The sequence below is a fragment of the Myodes glareolus genome, chromosome 7 (genome assembly GCF_982192425.1).
Source record: "Myodes glareolus chromosome 7, mMyoGla1.1, whole genome shotgun sequence".
In the NCBI taxonomy this organism is placed as follows: domain Eukaryota; kingdom Metazoa; phylum Chordata; class Mammalia; order Rodentia; family Cricetidae; genus Myodes; species Myodes glareolus.
Window position 1 is genome coordinate 83,474,667 of NC_142032.1, and position 20,955 is coordinate 83,495,621.

At 50.4% G+C, this 20,955-nt stretch overlaps 1 protein-coding gene across 2 annotated transcripts; it reads right to left on the reverse strand.

Annotated features, from left to right (window-relative positions):
- Positions 1-294: 294 nt before the first annotated feature.
- Sdr42e2 (short chain dehydrogenase/reductase family 42E, member 2) lies at positions 295-19,870 on the reverse strand. Of its 2 annotated transcripts, XM_085692609.2 has the most exons (12): positions 19,807-19,870; positions 19,175-19,359; positions 17,899-17,994; positions 15,906-15,963; positions 15,210-15,328; positions 14,583-14,658; positions 11,440-11,522; positions 9,734-9,871; positions 8,419-8,484; positions 6,142-6,205; positions 4,021-4,094; positions 295-1,180 (listed from the first exon to the last, which is right to left on the reverse strand). In XM_085692609.2, the coding sequence occupies exons 1-12, from the start codon at positions 19,868-19,870 to the stop codon at positions 926-928; spliced, it is 1,278 nt and encodes a 425-aa protein (XP_085548735.2). In that variant the 3' UTR covers positions 295-925. The 2 variants fall into 2 exon arrangements, with proteins under 2 accessions (XP_085548735.2, XP_048316490.3); XM_048460533.3 differs by having other exon boundaries at positions 19,175-19,870.
- Positions 19,871-20,955: the final 1,085 nt, after the last annotated feature.

The following is a 20,955-nucleotide window of genomic DNA, read 5'->3' on the forward strand; positions in this document are numbered from 1 at the left end:
AGACAGGGTGGATCCCTAGGGTTTCCTGACCAGCCTCGCCACTCCAAGCTCCAAACCAGTGAGAGAGATGCTGTCTGCAAAAATAAGGAACGGCATCCTCTGATTCCACACACAAGTACACACAAACTAAATCATAAAATACGATCAGTATTTTTTTTGTCTATTAAATTAGACAATTTATTTTGTCTATTAAATTAGTACTTTTATGAGACATTCAATTTTCTTTTGCAAAGTTTTTTTTTTTTTCCTTGCCCCTTCTGGTACAAAAACTTTTTACTGTGCTGAGTTAACTGAGAACCCAAAGATACCAAGTTGGGCTGGGTATCCTTCCCCTGCTAATCAACACACAGATCTATGTCAAGATTGGGCAAACTCAGAAAAGCCATAGCAGGGAGGTGGCCCCACTGTTCCCAGAAGCAGCAGAAGACTGGTCCAATTCCAGATTCCACCAGCCAGAACTCATTCACTTAGACCAATGGCGCAGGCGGGGCTGGAAGGGGACCGAGCAAGAGGACCTGTCCCTAAATAAGCAAGCATGCTGGAACTTCAGCGGACAGGTGGAGGCAGGAAGGGCGAAACCAGAGCAGAAAAAACGGGGAGGAATAGGGAGGAGAGGGCTGGATTTGTTAGGAGTCTGGAAATGACTGGGAAGGAGAAGCTAGCTGGGAGGCTGGGACCTCATTAACCGCCTCACCCGGCCTCGGAGAAGTGTAAAACGCTGAGTAAGGAAGCCAAGGGCGAGGAAATGTGGCTGAGACTCAGGGGGCGGGGTAAAGAAAGTGAGTGGAGGACGAATACAAGCCTGAAAACAAGATGGGGGCAGGGCGTGGCCAGATAAAGGGGCGGGGTCAAGAATCAGGGGCGTGTCTGAATCAGGAGTTCAAAGCCAGGTATAAACTCAGAGAGCCCGGGATTAGGGGCGGGGTCAGAGGAGCTGCACTGCACCTTGCAAAGGCTGCAGCCCTAGGAAGTGCAGGGCAAGGCCTAGCAGGCTGAGCAGTAACAGCAGCAGGAGCAGCAGCCTCAGGAGCGTCAGCATGGTGAAGCCACGGCGTTGCGGGGTCGTGGCCTGCACATATCGCTCCACTGCGTCGGCGAAGCTGAACTTGTCCGGAGCGTAGCCAAGCTGAGCGCGGGCCTTGGCAATCTGGAAGGTGTGCGTCACGGCCACGCTGAGCACCTGTGGGAGAGGCGGAGCCGAGAAGGCCGGGCTAGTGGGGTGGGGCGGGGGGAGGAGAACACCCTGTGTCTTGTGGACCAAATGTATAAGGGAGGGCAGCTTGTTTCTTGGTCAACACTGGGATTTAAAAAGACTGGTCGCTGCGTCTTGTGCCTGAGATGCCTTCCTGGGGCGGGGTGGGGACGACCATCCTTTCTAAGATCTTTTTCCTGGAGGGCGCCGCCTCCTGGATGCCTTTTCTGCATCTCATCCTTCAGCCCTGCTAAATTCTCATCCAGTTTAATACCCGTCTCTGCTTCTCTTTCCAGCCTAGCGCCGTTCTGAACCTCTGGAGGTCTTAGATGCATTCTTGAACCAGGAGAGGCCTAAGGCCTCCTGCCTGCAGTAGAGTGCGGCTCTCCAGAACACTCCAAGGAAGGATGTTGGCTTCCTGTTGCTGGCCCAATACCAATTGTAGCCGGCAGGGCCTCCAGAGCAGCCTTCCAGCCCTCCTAGCTGCTTAATTAAGTGTCCCTAATAGAGGAATTCAGTTACGCACAGCACAGTGATTCCTCTCCACATCTGAGGCTGCATTTCCCCTGCCTCCAGTTGGCCTGCTTCTAGGATAATAAATGACAGCTATCGATTATAGAACTCCCACTGTATGCTTGGTGTAGGCCCTTTATATACTTTTGTCCTCTGCGATGGCACTATTTCCTCTTTGCATAAATTGGAAATTGAAGACCAGAGGTTAAGTGACTTGCATAGGGCCACAGAGAAGAGCCACTTCCTAGGCCATATTCTTTGTCTCACTGGGGTCTGGAGATGCCCTCCCACCTGGCTTTTTATTCTTCTCCAGCTGGACAATGGCTATGTGGTTCTCACATGGCACAGACAGGCCCTTGGAGTCAAGCACTGTCTCAGAGACCCCAGTGAGGGAAGCGGAGGGACCACTTCTTGCCCCAGATAGAACCTTCAGGGCTGGGAGGAGTGCAGGTTAGTAAATATCCTGGAACCAGCCCCTTGCAGAGAGACATAGCCGTTGAGCTACACAAGCAGGTTCTGGCACAGTGTTCTCAGAGGTCAGGCTTAACAGTGACCTCAGGGTTATGGTGCCTCTCCTGCATGCTGGGAAAGTCCTCCGCTCTCATCACCTTGTTGAGTTGCCCGGTTTCTGAAACATCTTCCTTAAAAGCTAGAGAACTGCCGGGTGGTGGTGGCGGCGCACGCCTTTAATCCCAGCACTCCGGAGGCAGAAGCAGGTGGATCTTTGTGAGTTCGAGGCCAGCCTGGTCTACAAGAGCTAGTTCCAGGACAGGCTCCAAAGCTACAGAGAAACCCTGTCTCAAAAAAAAAAAAAAAAAAAAAGCTAGAGAACTGTTATGTTTTTTGTTTGTTTTTTTTTTTTTTAAAAAAAAAACCAACAAAAAACCTAGCGCGCTAACTGGTGTCTCCCAGACTGTCTCCCAGACTGACCAGCAGAGGGCGATGCTACGCCCTGGAGCCAACAAGAGGAAGGGTGGCCTGCAGCACTCCTGGCAGCGGCTGTGCCCTTTCTTTCCCAATATGTTTTCCAAGTTGGTGGTGGAGCTTTAGGTCAGGGTTCGCATCCCATCAGTGCCTTGTGAGTGAGTGATCCTGGGTAGGCAACTTCACTATGGATCTAATTTTCTTCTCTTTTCGTGGGCAGGGCAATAATTTTCAGCAGCAGGGACTATCAAATGCTCCTAGAGGACTGTCATTATCCTCCATCAATCTGGGTGCTCAAAGGAACAATGGTAGGCAGCGGCTTCTGCGGAACATTCCCCACCCTCCCACTTCCTTTCAGCTTGACGAGCACTTGAAATCCCAGGGTCAGTTCCAATGTGGTGTGATCTTGGATAGGCCACTGGGTTCTCTAGTGCCCAGTTTCTCAAAACAAAGCGGAGAACCTCATCTCTGTGCCCTTCCTAATGTAGCACTAGGCACAGTCAGATGAGAGAGCCCCTAAATACCACCTACTGTCTGGTTACAGTCTACTTAAGACATCCTCTTTGAAAAGAGCTTTTAATATTTGTTTATTTTATATGTGTTAATGCCTTGTTTGCATGCCAGAAGAGGGTGTCAGATCCCTTGGGCTGGAGCTATGGGTGGTTGTGAGCCAGCATGTGGAGGATGGAAATCAAACTTGGGTCCTCTGAAGAGCAATGAGTGCTCCAAACCGATGAGCCATCTCTCCAGCCTCTTTTCGAATGGTACGTGCTAAGCAAATGTAAAACTACGCATCGGCTGGGTGTGATGGTGCATACATTCCATCCCAGCACTAAGGAGGCAGAGGCAAGGGGAGCTCTGTGAGTTCGAGGCCAGCTTGCTCTACATAGTGAGTTCCAGGACAGCCAGAACTACATAGTGAGATCCTGTCTCAAACACACACACCACCCCAATCAACTACGCATCATAACTTTGGGAACAGTATTAATGTTCTGTACGTAGAAGACAATACATACTTACTGTTAAGTAAGCGTGAATGACACACCTAGAGCCGCTGGGGATTTTGTGAACGTGCACATGTGTCTATTCAGAGTTGGGGCTCAAAAAATTGCCTGCTATGGAGCCTGCCTTTGGGAACCTCAGACCTGGATAGAAAATAAACCACCTCTGACTGGAATAACAGCTATGAAGTTTGCTTGGAGTGGTCCAGCTTCCAGCCTACAACACAAAATCTTACTTGGTAGGGAGCATTGTAAAGGGACAGGCTGTAGCTCTGGCCTGCGTGGAAGGTTCTGAGACCTCAGAGAAGTATCCTGTCCAGAGGTGTCCTGCAGCAGTGGCTATGTGGAGGGGAGGGGGAAGGTTCAGGGTTGGGGCTCCCGGACACTTACCTCACTGCGGGTAAGTAGTGGGGGGATGATGCAGATGGGCCTCAGGGCCAGGTGCAGGTACTCCATCACTGCAGCTGTGGAGAGGTCAGGAGAGAGGGACTCTCAGGACCCCCAGTGCTGCTGGGGGCACTGTTTGCTTTGCTAGGGGATCCCTTTACAGAGGCCACTGGATTCTTTTAGGTCAGCAGCCCTTGCTTGAGGGCCTGTCACAATAAGTTGACACCGAGTAATACTGAAGGACCAAAGAGTACAAATGAATCTGAGAAGACGCGAAGGTGGTTTTATTCTTGCAACCTCTTTTAAATTATGTTTCATTTACGTACTTTGTGTGTGTGTGTGTTTATATGGGTTGGTGCATGTGTGGAAGTTGCAGGACACTTGGGGCTGAGTCTTCCCTTCTACCATGTGGGTCTCAAGGATTGGACTTGGGGCGGGGGTGTCAGGCTTAGTGGTAGCGCCTTTACCCACTGAACCATCTTGCTGGTCTTCAAGCCTCTCTTTTGAGGCAGATCTTATATGTAGACCAGACTGGCATAGCACTCTCTACGAAGCTCAAGCTGGCCTTGAACTCATGATCCTCCTGTCTCAGCGTCCCACATGCTGGAATCACAGGTGTGCCACCACACCTGCCTCTCTCTCCTAATATTTCTTTGTTGTAGTCACGGGTGTTCTGGAACTAGCTCTGTAGACTGGCTGGTCTTAAATTCACAGAGATCCGCTTGCCTCTGCCTCCCGAGTGCTGGGATAAAGGGTGCGTGTCACCACCACCTGGCATCTCTCTCCTATTTTGGATTTTTTTAAAAAATTTATTTATTTATTATGTATACAATATTCTGTCTGTGTGTCTGCCTGCAGGCCAGAAGAGGGCACCAGACCTCATTACAGATGGTTGTGAGCCACCATGTGGTTGCTGGGAATTGAACTCAGGACCTTTAGAAGAGCAGACAATGCTCTTAACCTCTGAGCCATCTCTCCAGCCCCAATTTTTTTTTTTTTTTTGAGACCGGGTTTCTCTGTAGCTTTGGATCCTGTCCTGGAACTAGCTTTTGTAGACCAGGCTGGCCTCGAACTCACAGGGATCCACCTGTCTCTGCCTCCCGAGTGCTGGGATTAAAGACATGCACCACCACTGCCCTGTTCTCCTCCTTTGATATACTGACTTGGGGAGGGGAGGGCGGAGTTGCTTCTCACCCTAAGAGACACTGCTGCGTCCCCGTTACTCCTTCTGACATCATTTCTTTGAGGTGTGGCTGAGAATTGGCGAGTTTGACATGTGTGGGTGGTTCTAGTGTGCAGCCGGTGTGAAGACACACCAAGCTGCAGCCAGTTTACAGAGAACTGCATGTTTGTATACAGTCCTCCCAAACTGCCATCCCCTGGGCCACAGGTAAGGCCTGTCAATCAGTGCTGACAGTGCTGTGCAGGAGTCACTCACCTGGGTCAGGAGTTTGCAAGTCTTTGATTTCAATAGCAAACACTCCCAATGCATTTAAAAGAGCAGGGCCAGCCTCTGATGTGGCAGGAGCGCAGCCCTCTGTGATTTGGGGGCCACCTGTTCCCTTGGCTGGCTCACCCCAAGCCTCATGCCTACTTGCATTCTTGCTGGAAGGGGGCCAGCAGAGGGCAGCAGCAGGACACACTGTCTTGGTGGGGTGGGACCAGGGAATGGGAGCAGATACTGACCTTCAGGGGAAAGGGGAGAATCCAAGGTCCAAGTCTCCATACACCCCAAGAAGCCCTGCCATCAGCGTGACCTTGGGAGAAGGGGAGCCTCAGGGCTCCCTCTGCCTGGCCAGGCATCACGCCTTCCAGCACAGGACTCATTGTCAAAGTTGCTTCTCCCCGCTCTCCGCACTACTTCAAGCGGGTCTCAGAACCTCAGCCTCTTCCTCTCCATTAGTTACAATCCTACCAGCCTTGCAGGCGGGCCAATAGGGAGCAGATAGAACACTTGCTCCCCTGAGTGCTGGGTCAGGCTGGGTACACTTATACAACCTATTGAATTCCATTACCCTCACCCACTGTGTGCCTCCTGGCCTCATCATAGTCCCAGCCCTGGGTTTCCGATAATGTAAAACACACATGTTGTGTGTGTACCCGACACACCATGCTGTCCCTTACCTGCCAGATAAACGCAGAAAGTTGGTACCTGGATCCAGGGCTGACTGTACCCCAGCTTCTCAAACTGCAAGGGAACATGGTCTGAGGTGAGAATGGGTTGTGCAGGGACTGGCTAGTGAGGAAATCCCAGATCCTGGCTGGCAGAGGACCCCACCAGCACAGACAGACCCCCCAAGCCCACACCAGTCTTATTTTTTGAGACAGGGTCTCTCTCCCTATAGACCAGGCTGGCCTCAGATCACAGAGATCTGCCTGCCTCTATCTCCTGGGTGCTGGAATCAAAGGTATTCATACTCTGCCTGGCATGATGGTGATAAGCATTTTGCACACCAGTCTTGAAGTGAGATCCACTCTTTGGTCGGGATCACTCAAGTAGTTGAAAACATAAGGCAAATCTTTTTTTTCCTGCATGTGTGTGCATGCACATGTGTGCATGCGTGCGTGTGAGCATGTGTGTGTGTGTGTGCGTGCGCGTGTGCGTGTGCGTACATGCGTGGGAGTGTGTGTGTTTTGGAGGTCAGAGGACAGCTTGCTACAATCAGTTTTTTTCTTTCACCATGTGGGTCCTGGGATCAAACTCAGGCTGTCAAGCTTACTTGCAAAACCATCTCTTGCCAGCCTCTAGGGCAGGTTTTTTTTTTTTTTAAACTTAGACTATTTCACATCATTTAATTTTTACTATATCCACCCCTACCTGAACATGGTCCCAAGTCCTTAAGTAGAATCTGATATTTTAAAATAATTTATTTATTTTTATGTGCATTGGTGTTTGCCTGCCTGTATGTCTGTGTGAGGGTGTCGGGTCCCCTGAAACTGGAGTTACAGACAGTTGTGAGCTAATATGTGGATGCTGGGAATTGAACCCAGGTCCTTTGGAAGAACAATCAGTGCTTTTAACCGTTGAGCCGTCTCTCCAGCCCCGAATTTGATTCGTTTTTCTTCTGGAATTGACTGCATTATTAAAGAAAAATAGATAGAACCCAGCGAGTGGATGGAAGGCAGAAGGAAACTCAGGAAGAAACAGGCTGGCAGGGGATGAGTGGACCTGCCCACCTGCGTAAAACCTCTTCAGACCAAAGCCACACCAACAAAGGCTCAGGCTGGAGCACTCCCCCACTGCTGGGGAGACAGGAATCCCACATCCCTGGAAAACAATCCGGCAGTTCTTCAATTGAAAGTTAAACCTGGAGTAGCCAGTTAGCCAGAGACTCCATGCAAGCACACAATAATGTAATCCCAGCAGCGGGGCTCGCTGGCCAGTCAGCCTAGTCTACGTGGTGAGCTCTAGATAGTGAGAGACCTGTCTCAAAAGACAGGTAAACAGCGCTTGAGGGACAGCATCCAGGGTTGTCCTCTGACTTCCACAAGCCTGTGTACTCACATACATGTGCACTCGTATACACTGGTGTGCACATACACATATACATTAAAGGGAACAAGAGGAACGAAGTTTTGACCTGATACATGCCACAACACAGATCAACCTTGAGAACTAAGTGGGGAAGAAGCCAGACACAAAAGGCCACTTATCCTATGAGTTCATTCATATAAAATTGTCAAGAGGGACAGATGACGGCAGAGGGAGATTCCTGGTTGTCTGGGGTGGGGTGGGCTGGGATAGAGGTGGGGTGGGGTACACAAGGTCAAGTTACTAACAGGCACAGGTTTGTTTTGCTTATTTGAAGACAAAGACCTGCTTTAAAGTTCATTATAGTGACGGTTGTATAACTCTGAATATGATGTAAAAAGGAAAACCATATTGAATTGTATCCTTTCTATAGAGTGAGCTGCATAGCTTGTAAGTTACATCTCAATAAACGTGCCTTTTAATTTAGAAACTTAATTTTTTTTTTTTACACATATGAGTGTTTTGCTTGTATGTACGACTGGTGCTTCTGTATCCCGGAAGAGTGCATCAGATCCTCTGGAACTGAAGTTACAGACAGTTGTGAGCTGCCGTGTGGGTGCCGGGACTTGAACCCAGGTCCTCTGGAAGGGCAGCCGGTGCTCACAGTCACTTGAGCTGTCTCTCCAGCCCCTGGCAGTGTTCTTTAAGGGGAACAAACCGGAACTGCCATTGGCACAGCGGTACAAGATAGCCCCTCTGCCATTAGACCTGGGTTCTGTGCTCACTTACACATAGGCCTGGTCCTAAGGAGACTGTAGGTTGTTGAGAGAGGACACAGTTTTCAGAGATGGGGTTTGGTGGTAGGAAAGGAAGCAAGGACAGAGGGGATTTTAGAGACTCGCTCTGGGCTAGGGGACCAGAACACTCACCAGTGGGGCCATCCACTCAAAGAGGTTGACGCTCTCCCCGTCGTTGATGTAGTATGCCTGCCCGCTCTGAGGGAGACAGGAGAGAAGGGTGCAGTCAGATGTCTGCCCGCAGCCTGACTCCTGACTCCCAGCTGTTGCTGCAGGTCTCTTGTTCTCTTGAGCAGTTCTGGGGACACCTAGGTACACCTTAGTAAGGGCTGTGACTGGTGTGGCAGAAATGACGATCCTCTAGAGAGATGCTGACACTGGGCCAGGTGTCTGTCAATCTGACCAGCAGACTACTGAAACAACGGACCCCCGGAAAAACGGGGATTTCTACAGGAATCTCACGCTGGAAAAACCAAAGGGCTGCAGCCATAGGGGCACTTATCTCCACAGTTTACAGGACGAGAGCCAAGACGGCTTGGGAATGAATCGGTGGTGGACAGGACCATACCTTCCTTGACCAGAACTCTATTAAAGTTTAATCTCACTTTAGGATTCCAAGAAAGACTGGGTTCTTTTGTCCTTCTTTTTATTTTTACTATTAATTTGACTTTTGTTTGTTTGTTTTTCGAGACAGGGTTTCTCTACATGGCCTGGTCCCGGAACTTGTTCTGTAGAGTGGGCTGGCCTCGAACTCACAGAGATCCACCTGCCTCTGCCTGAGCGCTGGGATTAAAGGCAGACTCCACCATTGCCCGGCCTAATTTGACTCTATTTTTTTTATATTTATTTATTTACTTATTATGTATACAGTAGTCTGTCTGGTGTATGCTTGCAGGCCAGAAGAGGGCACCAGACCTCATTACAGATGTCACCATGTGGTTGCTGGGAATTGAACTCTGGACCTTTGGAAGAGCAGGCAATGCTCTTAAGCTCTGAGCCATCTCTCCAGCCCCTAATTTGACTCTTTTAATTGGACTTCTTTTTTTTTTGATTTTTTTTATTAATTTATAAAAATTTCCACTTCCACCCCTCCTCCCAATTTAATTGACTCCTAAAGGAGTGATTGAACTTGGATTCTTGGGGTACAGATTGTGGACCCAAGTTTGGTAACGGGGTCACCACACTGACAAGCTGTGTGACTGATGGACTCATTTAACCTCATTGTACTTCAGTTTCTTCAGCAAGAGGAGAACTATTGTGACGAGTGTGACACACTTCCGTTTGAAGCTGTGTTGTCACCGGGTCACTGTGAAGAGCTAATTATGCTCACGGAAGCTTCTACCCAACCCAGTGACCCTGGGACTCCTGAGGTCTGATTCTCCTTGCTTGCAGCATGCAGGGGTGGGGGGGAGTAGAGGTGGGGGCAGGGATGTCAGAGGACACTCACAGCCACATAGCCCTTAGCCATGGTGAGAGCCTCAGCGGCCAGCATGTGCGCCTGCACCAGATTCTGCACGTGGACCCAGTTCATGCGTGTCCTGCGATCCCCAAACCGGAACATGAAAAGTCTCTTCTTGATGTGGCTCTGGTGCAGGGGAGAGGACAATGAAGGCTCACTGGGGTGCTTTACCCTCTATTGACACACTCCCAGCTTCCAATCAGCAACGGGCTAGACTCCAACTCCACATCCCAAGTCCTCTGGACATCTCCGCTTGTCTCACAGATGACCTTGGGCCACCTTTGATCTTCCTAACTTCTCTCACACCTCTCCTTCAAAACACTTGCAAACCCAGTTGCCCCGACTATCACATCTCTTCAGAATTCGACCGCTTTTCTCCCCCAGTGCCACCGGCCCCTCTCTCACCTTAGAGACCACAGCAGCTTCTTAACCGTCCATCTACCCAGCCACCTGGCCCTGATGACTACAGAGTCACATGGGCTGTGATGATGAACACAGAAATGTTGGCACTGCCTGCCCCACAGCCCTTCTAGACCTGGCCCAGCTACTCCGCAGCTTCCCCTCCTACTGACCTCCTCTCCGGCTTGTGCTGCCATGACCCCAGGGCTGTCTGGGCACTCCTGGGCAATCTTGGGATTTTTGGAGAGTTGCCCCCTGTCTGGCGGCTCTTCCTCCAAAAGCCTGCTTGACATGCTTGGCTCCTTCCCCCTCTAGAGGCTTAAAACCCAGCCTTCTCCAAGGGATTTACCCAACTTCCCTGGGAGCCCAAAACCCTTATCCCACCCACCTTTTCTTTTCTCCTTTTGTGCCTGGCACCTTCCAACCCTTTTTATAATTCAGCACATGAATCCGTTTTAATTTCGTTCCTGGCATGAGAACAGAGGCCACACAAAAGCAGGGACTGTCTGTTTTGTTTGCTGCTCTGAACAGTACTAAGCACACAGTAGTAGTTCAATTAAGTATTTAAGGGGGGGGGAAGAGCCACTGTAGTTTACCAGTATCAGGTAAGAAGGCGACAAAGGGATATCTGAAGCGGCTCTCCCCAGATGACCTCCGGCGGTGCTCATGGCCTTGCACTGTCCATAGTTCCAGCTTGGATCTCTTGCTGCGCTAGCCGTGACCTTGCTCACATCTAGGTCCATCTCAAGTGGCTCATTCACTTGGCATTGGTTTTCTCTAGTCATCACGGCTCATCAGAAAATCCCTTTTCCTCCTTCCAGACACTCCAGGCATCCCTCCCTCCAGGAAGTCCTCCCGGGGTCTTCCCTGCCAGGCCCATTTTCTCTTGCGTCTTTCTCTCTACTCAGTGGTCTGTCCCCCTGACCAGGCTGTGAGGACACTGGGACCTAGAGCAGCTGGATTTCTCAGTACCCAGATTTTTCTACAGTTTTCTGGCGTGAAGAACCTTCACTGGCAGCCTGGGATAAACTGCTGCCTTGGGGTACCTTGGGGTCTCTCTGGGGTCATAGCTCTCTTTCTCCCTGACTTGAACAGAGGCCTGGATGGCACACTGAGAGCTTTGACCCTCATAGGTCTGAGGACGATGAACTGGTAGGTGTCCGGGTGGCCTTCCAGCATAGAGAGTCTCTGGCCCAGACACTGCCCCTAGACAGAGGCCATGGTCCAATCAGCATGCACAACACATCAACCTGACTCCTTCTGCCTCTGGTCCTAGGAAGGCTGGGAGGACTTACCGCAACCCGGGGTAGGTGTCTCTGTTCTTCAGGGCCATAGATCCCTGGGGGGCGGAGCACACAGGTGCGCAGGGTGCCTCCTCCTAGGACACAAGAAAGGGTGGTCGGGGGGGGGGGGGCTGCAGTAGAGTGGCACATGGAGCTCGGGAGCCCACAGCACTCGGGGATGGGAGCTCAAGGTCAACCACACCTCCTGCTCCTTATCTGGCAAGGAAGTTCCAGTATAGATACTCTGTGCTGCTAGCAACCCAATTTCTTTGGGGATCCCCCTTCCCCTGCAGAGGTGGTTTATACGTGGTGTCCTTAGATGTTCTCACCTGGAAGTGACTCTCAGCATTATCAGAATTAGGACCACAAACACTGAAGGTACTGACCACAAGCTCCTGCCAGCCAGGGCCCTTGAACTATTCAGGGCCAGCGTTTTCCAAACCAGTTGGCTGTTTTTCTGCAAACCTGTCTTCCAGGCACCTCCACTGTATGTTCCCTTTCCCCATGAATAAGCCAGGCCCAGAGGTTTCCATCTTTGCCAAACACCCCTCCCATTACAATGGAGTCCAGAGTCACAGATAATAGGGTGGTCCCCAAAAGTCACATCTACATTCTAGAATCTGCCAATGTGGCTGCTTGGAAAAGGGCTTTCAAGCTTGTAATTAGGGATATTGGTGAGCTGACGTCATCAGAGATTTTCAGCTGGGTCTAATCCAATTACAAGTGTCTGAGAGAGACCAACCCCGGAGAAAGGAGCCACATGAAGGTGGAAGCAAGGGCTGGAGTTTTACAGTCACGAGCCAAGGGTCACCTGGGGCCACCTGAGGCTGGAGGAGACAGAGGGCCCCTTCTTCAGAACCTTCTGAGAGAGTTCTACCTGCTTATACCAGTTAACACCAGGATCCCAGGCTCTGGCTTTTAGATGGTAAGAGACTGTTCTAAACCACTACGGAGTTGCAGGACACTAACACAAGCAGGCGTAAGAGGACGCAGCACCTGACAAGGCACTGTGATCTACATATTAGGACTCTGGCGCCCAGCTCAAGTGAGGGCTGTCTCAGACTAGCCTGGATCTCAGGCTACCGTAATCATTCCTGGTGACCATGGTCAGCCTCCTGGAAGGCAGGTGTCAGCTGAGCTTCTCTGTAGCCTATAGCTAAGTTTAAACCCTAGGTCCCTAGGGGCATGGCGGAGGGAGGTCAAGTTGCAGTCGATGGTGAGTGGGACACTGGGTAGCCACGTCAGAGACGGGCAGGCCTAAGGTATCCATGACTCTTTGGAGCGTTGAAAGCTGGGGGTGTGCATATAAATAATCCCCAGCCGGAGGATTGGGTGTCTGGCCTGGCGGTAGGTGAAGAGGGCTATGCCCTGGCAGAGAAGGGAATTCACCTGCATCAGATCAAACCCTGGGGGAACACAGCGGCTGTGCCCACCAGGGCCAGGGGTCAAGGGCTGACAGTGAAGAGCAGGGGTACTGTAGGGACATGAGTCCTCAGATAAGGACCTGGTTGGCTGCCTCTGGAGTAGCACGGTGGGGAAGGCCTAGATTCCGGGGCTAAGACTCCCCTGGCTTTGACGTCCAACTCTACTGTTCAGCGCTGTGTGACTTTTTTTTTTTTTAAATATTTTATACAATATTCTGTCTGTGTGTATGTCTGCAGGCCAGAAGAGGGCACCAGGGAATTGAACTCAGGACTTTTGGAAGAACAAGCAGTGCTCTTAACCACTGAGCCATCTCTCCAGCCCGCGCTGTGTGACTTTGAGCAAAGCCAGCTCCCCGCCTCTGTTTCCTTATGTGTAAACTGAAGACTGCAGTTTCAAGTCTCTCTCGTTCTCCAGATCCCATTGGTTCCCACGTTTGCTTGTCTTCTTCAGTGTTACTAGAAGGGCTGAACATGGGGCTCTGTACCTCTGAGCTACATCCTTTTATTATAAATAAAAAATCTTTTTATTTTATTTTTATTTATTTTATAAATCACTCACTCATTTATTTATTTATTTTTGCTTTTTTTTTCCTTTCAAGGCAGGGTCTTGCTATATAGCTCAGGCTGGCCTTGAACTCACTCTGTAGCCAAGGCAAGCCTTAAATTTGTAATCTTCCTACCTCAACCTCCTGAGTAGCTAGTATGTAGGGACTTTGCTACCAGACCCAGGCAGATAAATTTCTCCCTCTCTTCCTTTCTTTTTTCATTTCTTTTTCCTTCCTTCCTTCCTTCCTTCCTTTCTTCCTTCCTTCCTTCCTTCCTTCCTTCCTTCCTTCCTTCCTTCCTTCCTTCCTTCCTTCTTTCTTTTTGGAGACAGGTCTCTCGATGTAGTCCTGGCTGCTGAGATCTCTCTCTCTCTCTCTCTCTCTCTCTCTCTCTCTCTCTCTCGGCAGGGTCTATCTATGTGGTCCTGGCTGGCCTGGAACTCACTATGTAGACAAAGCTGGCCTTGTACTTAAGATCTGCCTGCCTCTGCCTCCCCAATGCTAGGACATGGTGCCACCACACCTGGCCTAGATAGATAATTTTGACCATAAAGGGAAGTCATGTTGGCTGATTTCTTTTAGCGTCTACATTTTAGAAAGACAGTAACCATGATGTCTGGCAAGCAAATTGTCTGAATGGGTGGAAGACCAGGGACACCTAAAACCCACACTCCATTCAGGAATAATATGGAGCAAATGAACCTTTGCATATGAAGTTAGCATGCAAAACAAGGCCTGGCATGAAGAATACACATACATGTGGACAGTTCCTATTTCAATATTGTTCTCTGTAAGCCAGAGGAGAGGATGCAGGGAGGCAGCTGAGGTAGGGTTTTCTGTGAAGGTACTGAAGATTGAGTACAGAAATCTCTCACTTGCATGGTCCCTTCCGAAGACCTATAGCTCCGTACATATTCCTAATGCTAAAGAAGACTACCAAAACTAAATCCATTCCCATAAGACAGCAAAGAGAGCAAGTGTCAGGCTGTCCAAATCTTTTCCTCACCAGACTGCAAGCAGGATTCTGACTATCCAGGCTGTGTCCTGGGTCGGGGAGACATACGCTGGTGCTCAGAATACACTGAAGAACAAAGACCCAGGCCGTATGGAGATGACTCAGACACACAATGCAGAGAGGCGGCAGTGGCCAGGCATTTTTGTTACAAGGAGGTCCCACGGTACTCACCTAGGAGAGGTGTCCCATTGGCCATGAGAGTCAACTGGTCAGCAATGGCTTTGGTTCGAGAGTAGTGGTCCATGTGCTGACAGGGGACAAGAAGAACACAGTCACCAAATGAGCTCGATAATGTTGTTGGCAGTGCTGGTCCATCTGGGCTTGGTCTACCCCATGGCTGCATAGTCCTGACTCGGGGCAGGGTACCTGCCAGTCTGTGACATCTGCCCCGCGACACTGATATCACATATAGGTTGGATGAAATGGTCGTAGGTCATCCTTCAATGTTCCTGTGACATCTTTGCATGCAATCTCATTTCCTGCTCTCTACAAACTCCCTCCATGGTGTTACCAGGCTTAGACGAAGAAACAGAGGTTCAGAGTGTATGACAGCTCACACCGTCACAGAGGTGAAAGGTGCCAGGCTGGGTGGGGCTCAAGGTCAGGCCTATCTAATTTCAAAGCCTCCAAGGGCAAGGCAAGCGGGAATAGGAGACAGTTTGCACCACTCAGTTTAGGAGTCCATCCTACTGGGATACACCCTGAGTTATAAGACGGATCTGGCTCTATCCATACCTTCCTTTTGGGCAGTCACTCCCAAGCCTGCCACCCTGCCCCGTCTCTCCCAGAAATTGGTACCTTGTCCAGGGGGAAGTATGGGACAGAGTCCTCATTGCCCTGCTCTATGGGCTTCCCACCAAATGTCACGTTGACTGTGCTGGTGTACACGAGCCTTGGAACCCGCCGACGGACACAGACTGCAGGAGACACACATACACCATAGTCAGACTGTGGCAAGGGGCTGGTTAAGGATGGGCTCGGAAAAGGCCTCTGTGGGCAAATCCACCCATTTCTACTCAGCTTTAAGGCCCCTCCCCACACCGTTAGGGATCTCCCAGAATCCAGAGCTGCCTGGAAGGGGAAAAGCCTCCATCCTCAACTTGGGATGTGGGGGCCAAGGCTTTGGCCCCCTAGCCACACCGTCAGGGGCAGGTAAGAAGAGAAGGCTCAGTTGTTGGAACAGAGAGAAAAGATGGTCTAGAACTGGAGAAGCTGGTACACCCAGAGGGCCCAACAGGAATCTTCTATCTGATGGTTCAGTGACCTTCCTCAGCCCCTAGTCCCGAGTCCCCAGACATGCTGAGACAGCTGATGCCCCTACAGGGCCCTGAGAAGAGGCTCTGCCTCCCACTGGCCTCGGTTGGTACAGTCTAGGTAGGGCAGAGGGGTCCTGCCTCTGTTGCTCCCACCTCCAGCTCCCACTCCCAGGCCAGTGGCAGGAGAAAGAAGAGGAGGAATCACACTGCAGGTCACACTCCACTCTGAGGGGCCTACCATTAATCACTAGTCTGGTGCCTCCGACATTTATAGACTCAATCTGCTGTTTCTGTAGCTAAGAGACAAGAGGGAAATGGGAAGTCACGTGTTGCCTTCTGTCCTGTGGCCTCAGGATCAGCAGGATTCTTGCTGAAGGTGGCAAGGGTGTAGGCTGCCGGGGCTGGTATAGAGTTTGGCACAGATAAGTGATTTCAAACACGTTGGCTCATTTTCTGCCTCCCCAAATCTGTCCTTAGCTGAGACAGATGTGGTGACAGGGCCATGCCCCTGAAAAAGCAGTGGAACGTAAACAAAGAACTGGTCTGCAATTGTAGATTCTTGCATGCCACTCACCCAGCAAAGAGTAAGATCCAGACCTCACTCAACATCACTGGGAAATGTGAAGGGCTGTATTTTCAAACTGCATTTATTTATTTTTCTTTGAGACAGTGTATCTCACATCACCCAGGCTGGCCTTAAACAAGCTATATAGACAAGGATAACCTTGAACTTTCTGATCCTCTTGCTTCCAGCTCCCAAGTGCAGGGATTATAGGTCTGGGTCACCATGTCTGGTTTGTTGGTACTGGGGATCCAAGACAGGGTGCTTGCTGAGCAAGCATTCGACCTACTGAGCCATCTGCCCAGCCGAAACTATGTTTATTCTTATCAGGGTGTTTTTCGTTTAATGGGGAAACAGCTACAAGGTTAGAAATGATTCAAAGTAAAAAGTATGCCCAGGAGCTGCAGAGATGGCCCAGTGGTCAAGAGAACTGGCTACTCTCCCAGAGTTCTGGATTCTGGTCCAAGCACCCACACGGCAGCTCACAGATCCAAGGGATGTGATGTCCTCTTTTTACTCCCTCAAGCACCAGGCACACATGTGATGCACACACATACATGCAGGCAAAACGCTCATACACATAAAACTTAAAAAAAAAATCTATCTAATGAAGAGGAAAGTTTCTTCACATTCCTGATTCCAAAGCTTCCTTTGCCCTCTCCAGAGGGAGCTGCTGTTAATGGCTCTGGATGTTTGTACAGAGAACCTGTATTTAACATCATCATATGCCCATGTGCATTTAATAAACATTTGGCCTAACTTTAAAATTTTTAGCACGTTTTCATTTGTTTTGCACATGCGTGTGTGTGGACCATGGTACACAGGTGGAAGTTAGAGCTTGTGGGAGTCAATTCTTTCTTTCCACCATATGGGTCCTGGGGGTCAAACTGAGGTCACCAAGCTTGGCAGAATGGGTACTTTTCTTTTCTTTTTCTCTTTCTTTCTTTCTTTCTTTCTTTCTTTCTTTCTTTCTTTCTTTCCTTCTTTTTTTTTCTGAGATGAGAGTCTCTATATGTAGCCCTGACTGTCCTAGAATTTGTTATTTGTTACTTAGAATTTGTTATTGAGACCAGGCTGGCCTCAAACTCACAGAGATATTCCTGCTTCTGCATCCTGAGTGCTGGGATTAAAGACAGTTGGTTGAGTTATCTTAACTTTTCTTTTCTCTACTTTTTAAAGGTAAATAGGGGATCCCAAGCGCTATTTTGAGCTTTGGAGACCGCCAGGTTATCAACACTTCTGAGTCTTTTCAGTCTTTTGAAAGGCTGCAGAGTTTCATGATATACCTGCTATACATAACTAATGAACCACTGCATTATTGCTGGTGCTTTATTATTAAAAGCGATGTGATGAGAATATAAATAAGTATAATTTGAGTCAAGCGGAAGGCATTTTTGTAGACACCGCTACAGTGTTCCCTAAAGAGTTTGTAACCTAAATTGCAGTGATGTTCTTCCTTTCCAGAGGAAGGAACAACTCTGAGAGGTGACCTGCCCTGGGTCACCCAGGTGGGAGGTACCAGAACTGGTGTTTGAGGCCATGGATTCCTAGTGCTTCTTTGGAGAGGTGAAGAACAATCAGGAATAAATACTTGGGTCTCAGAGGGTGGTGGCTGGGGCAGGACTTGAACACTACTGTGCCCAGCTCTGTACGTGTGTGGGAGTCTCACCTTCTCAGTCCCAGACATGCCGTAGGAGGCCACGTGAAAAACACAGTCCACCCCCTGGAAGGCTTGGTACAGGGCTTCTTCATCTCGGACATCAGCCTGAAACAGAAGGAAGAGGTTCAGGTACAAGGCAGTGACCCAGGCCAAGCACCTGGAGGACCAGCCTTTACCAACCCCACAGAGCATCGGCCCCTATTCCTTCTGTTCTGGGTCCAGGGCTGGCCTGGGTTTCATATGCACTATCTTACCGACTCCCTTTTGAGCTCCTTGTAAAATACACGTGATTGCTGTCTCTTCTGTGGGTAAAGACTGGGGCTCACGGGGGTGTGACTACAGCCTTGAAGTATAAGAGCTGGAGTTGAGGACGGCAAAGAGGCTAGGAGAGAGCGAACGCTTTCCAGCAAACGGGAAGACCCGAGTTTGACTCCTGGGATTCACAGGAAGCTGGATGAAGTGGCTTGCATCTGCAATCCTAGCCCTCCTATGGTGAGATGGGAGCTGGAGACAAGAAAAGTGCCTGGAAGCTCTAGGCTAGCCCGGCCGGAGTGTGCGCAATGGAAGCTCTAGTCTAGCCAGGCGGAGTGTGCGCAATGGAAGCTCTAGGCCAGCCAGGCGGAGTGTGCGCAATGGAAGTTCTAGGCTAGCCCGGCCGGAGTGTGTGCAATGGAAGCGGAAACAAGAGAGGCCTGCCTCACCATGGTGGAGGGAGGGAATCGACTCCAGAAAGGTTTCCTCTGGCAAATGTATGACTACTGCACTCTCACACACACCACGTGCGCACACACACACACACACACACACATCGCACACACCACACATATGCTCACACATACATTGCATACACCATTCATATAAACAAACAAATCACACACATATATAACACATGCATGCACATCACAAACAAACACAAACACATCACACACTTATCCCCTACAAACTCACATCACACAAATACACACACATGCGCACAAGCATTGATAACAAAATCTAAAAATAAAGCCAGGTGGTGGTAGCGCATGCCTCTAATCTCAGCACTCGGGAGGCAGAGGCAGGAGGAACACTGTGAGTTCAAGGCCTGCCTGGTCTATAGAGTGAGTTTTAGGACACTTGTTTCTCTAAAAATAATAAACAATGAGGGCTAAATCTGGCTCCAGAGCCCGAGATCTCAAACTCCACTTCCTGTCCATACCGTATTTGTCCATCTGAGCTCTGCCACCACCACCGTCACCGCCACACTGACCTTCAGCAGCAGTCCCCTCCATGATTCCCAGCTCTGTACCTGGACAAACTCGGTTCCTGGGGGTAGCGGCCACTGGGGTCTGCGAAGGTCAAGCAAGACGACAGAAGTGCCTCTCTTGGCCAGGCTGGAGCCCAGGCTGAACCCCAAGTAGCCTCCTCCTCCGGTCACCAGAACCTTCTGTCTGGGGGCCTGTGTGGATTTGGCCCCAGTCTTCTGCTGCAGCGCTGGTTCTGGGGTTGCCACTGATTCACTGGGGTTAGAACCAGTCCCAGAACCTCGTCTGGTCCCAGGCTCTAGCCTCAGCCCAGGTAATGGTACAGCTCCTGGTCTAGGTACCGACACACTTACTAGCTCAGGTACTGACCCAACTCCTGACTGAGGTACTGACCCAGCTCCTGACTGAGGTACTGACCCAGTTCCTGGCTGAGGTACTGATCCAGGTACTGTCTCAGCTCCTTGCCTGGGTCCAGACCTAGCTCCCAGTCCAGGTAATGATCCTGCTCCTAGTGTGGGTCCCAGAGTAGGCCCTGAAGTAGCACCAGTCACAGAAACAGCTTTAGATCCTGGCCCAGACCCTGGAACAGTCTCAGGACCAGGTCTAAAACCTGACCCTGACCCCAAAGCAGACCCCAGGCCTGAGGCCCCTCCACAGGCCTGACAGACAGGGCAGCCTTTCTCTTCCTGTCCTGCAACTCGACAGGTTTCTAGTGAGGAGCTGGCAGGGTTGGTCTTCATCCTCTATGAAGCCATGCAGCCTAGAGATTGTCCACCTGTGAAAAAAAAAAACCAGAAGAATGTTCTAGGTCATCCCAAGGCAAAGTGAAACTTCAGGAAGACTGGAGCCTCATAGATCTCTCTGAGCCCCAGACTCTTTCAGAGCCCCAAGAACCTCCATGTGACTGCTGGTTTCTTAGAGAGCTGGAGAAGGCACCCTGTCCTTTGACGTCATAGCTGGGGAAACTGAGGCTCAAAATCATGTTGTATGACTCAGATGTACACTAAGCACCCCTGATTTCCCCACAGGCTCCATGTAGTACCAGAGGAAGGCAGAGTCAGTCATGCCTAGGGGGGCCTCACATACTGGGTGTGGTGTTATCTGACCAGGAATCAGGAGGGCAAGGAGGAGGAGGAGGAGGGGAGGAAAAGTTGGAGGAAGAAGAGGGGGAGAGAGGAGAAAGGATTAGAAGGGAGAGAAAAGTAAGAGGACAGAGAGGAAGATGAGAGGAAGGAGGGAGAAGGGGAGAGAGAAGGGGAGAGAGAGAGGGAAAGGAGGAGGAGGAGAGGGGGAAGAGGGAAAGGAGGAGGAAGGAGAGGAGGAAGGAAAGGAAGAGGAGAAGGAAAGAGGGGAAGGGAAGAAGGGAGAAGGAGCAGAAGGATGAGGAAGGAGAGGACAAGGAGAAGGGTGAAGAGGAGGAGGAGAGAGAGAAGGAACCACGTGGGCCTTAAAGGGCTCAGCACCTGGAAACTTGGCTGTGATCTCCAAGTTAAAGCCACTCCTGATACCAGGTGCCCCAGGAGCAGCTGGCTGACACCACATGATCTGCCCATCCCCTGCAGCCTTCTGGGTCAGGTGGGTGGGCCCCAGGGACCATTCTAGACCTATTGCTCGCTCGGGCTCAGTCCACGGTCGTGGTCTTTCCTACCCTCGTCTACCTGAGCATCAGGCTGGACCACTGTGTAGATGCAGCGACTGTACTGCAGGCCTTCTGTGTCCCAGGCTATGCCCTGCATGGTGCATAACGGCTGCACAAAAGAGCAGGCGATTTTGGCCAATGAGCTGTTGCTCCTGATGATCATAGGACAGGGACCCTGGCAGTCAT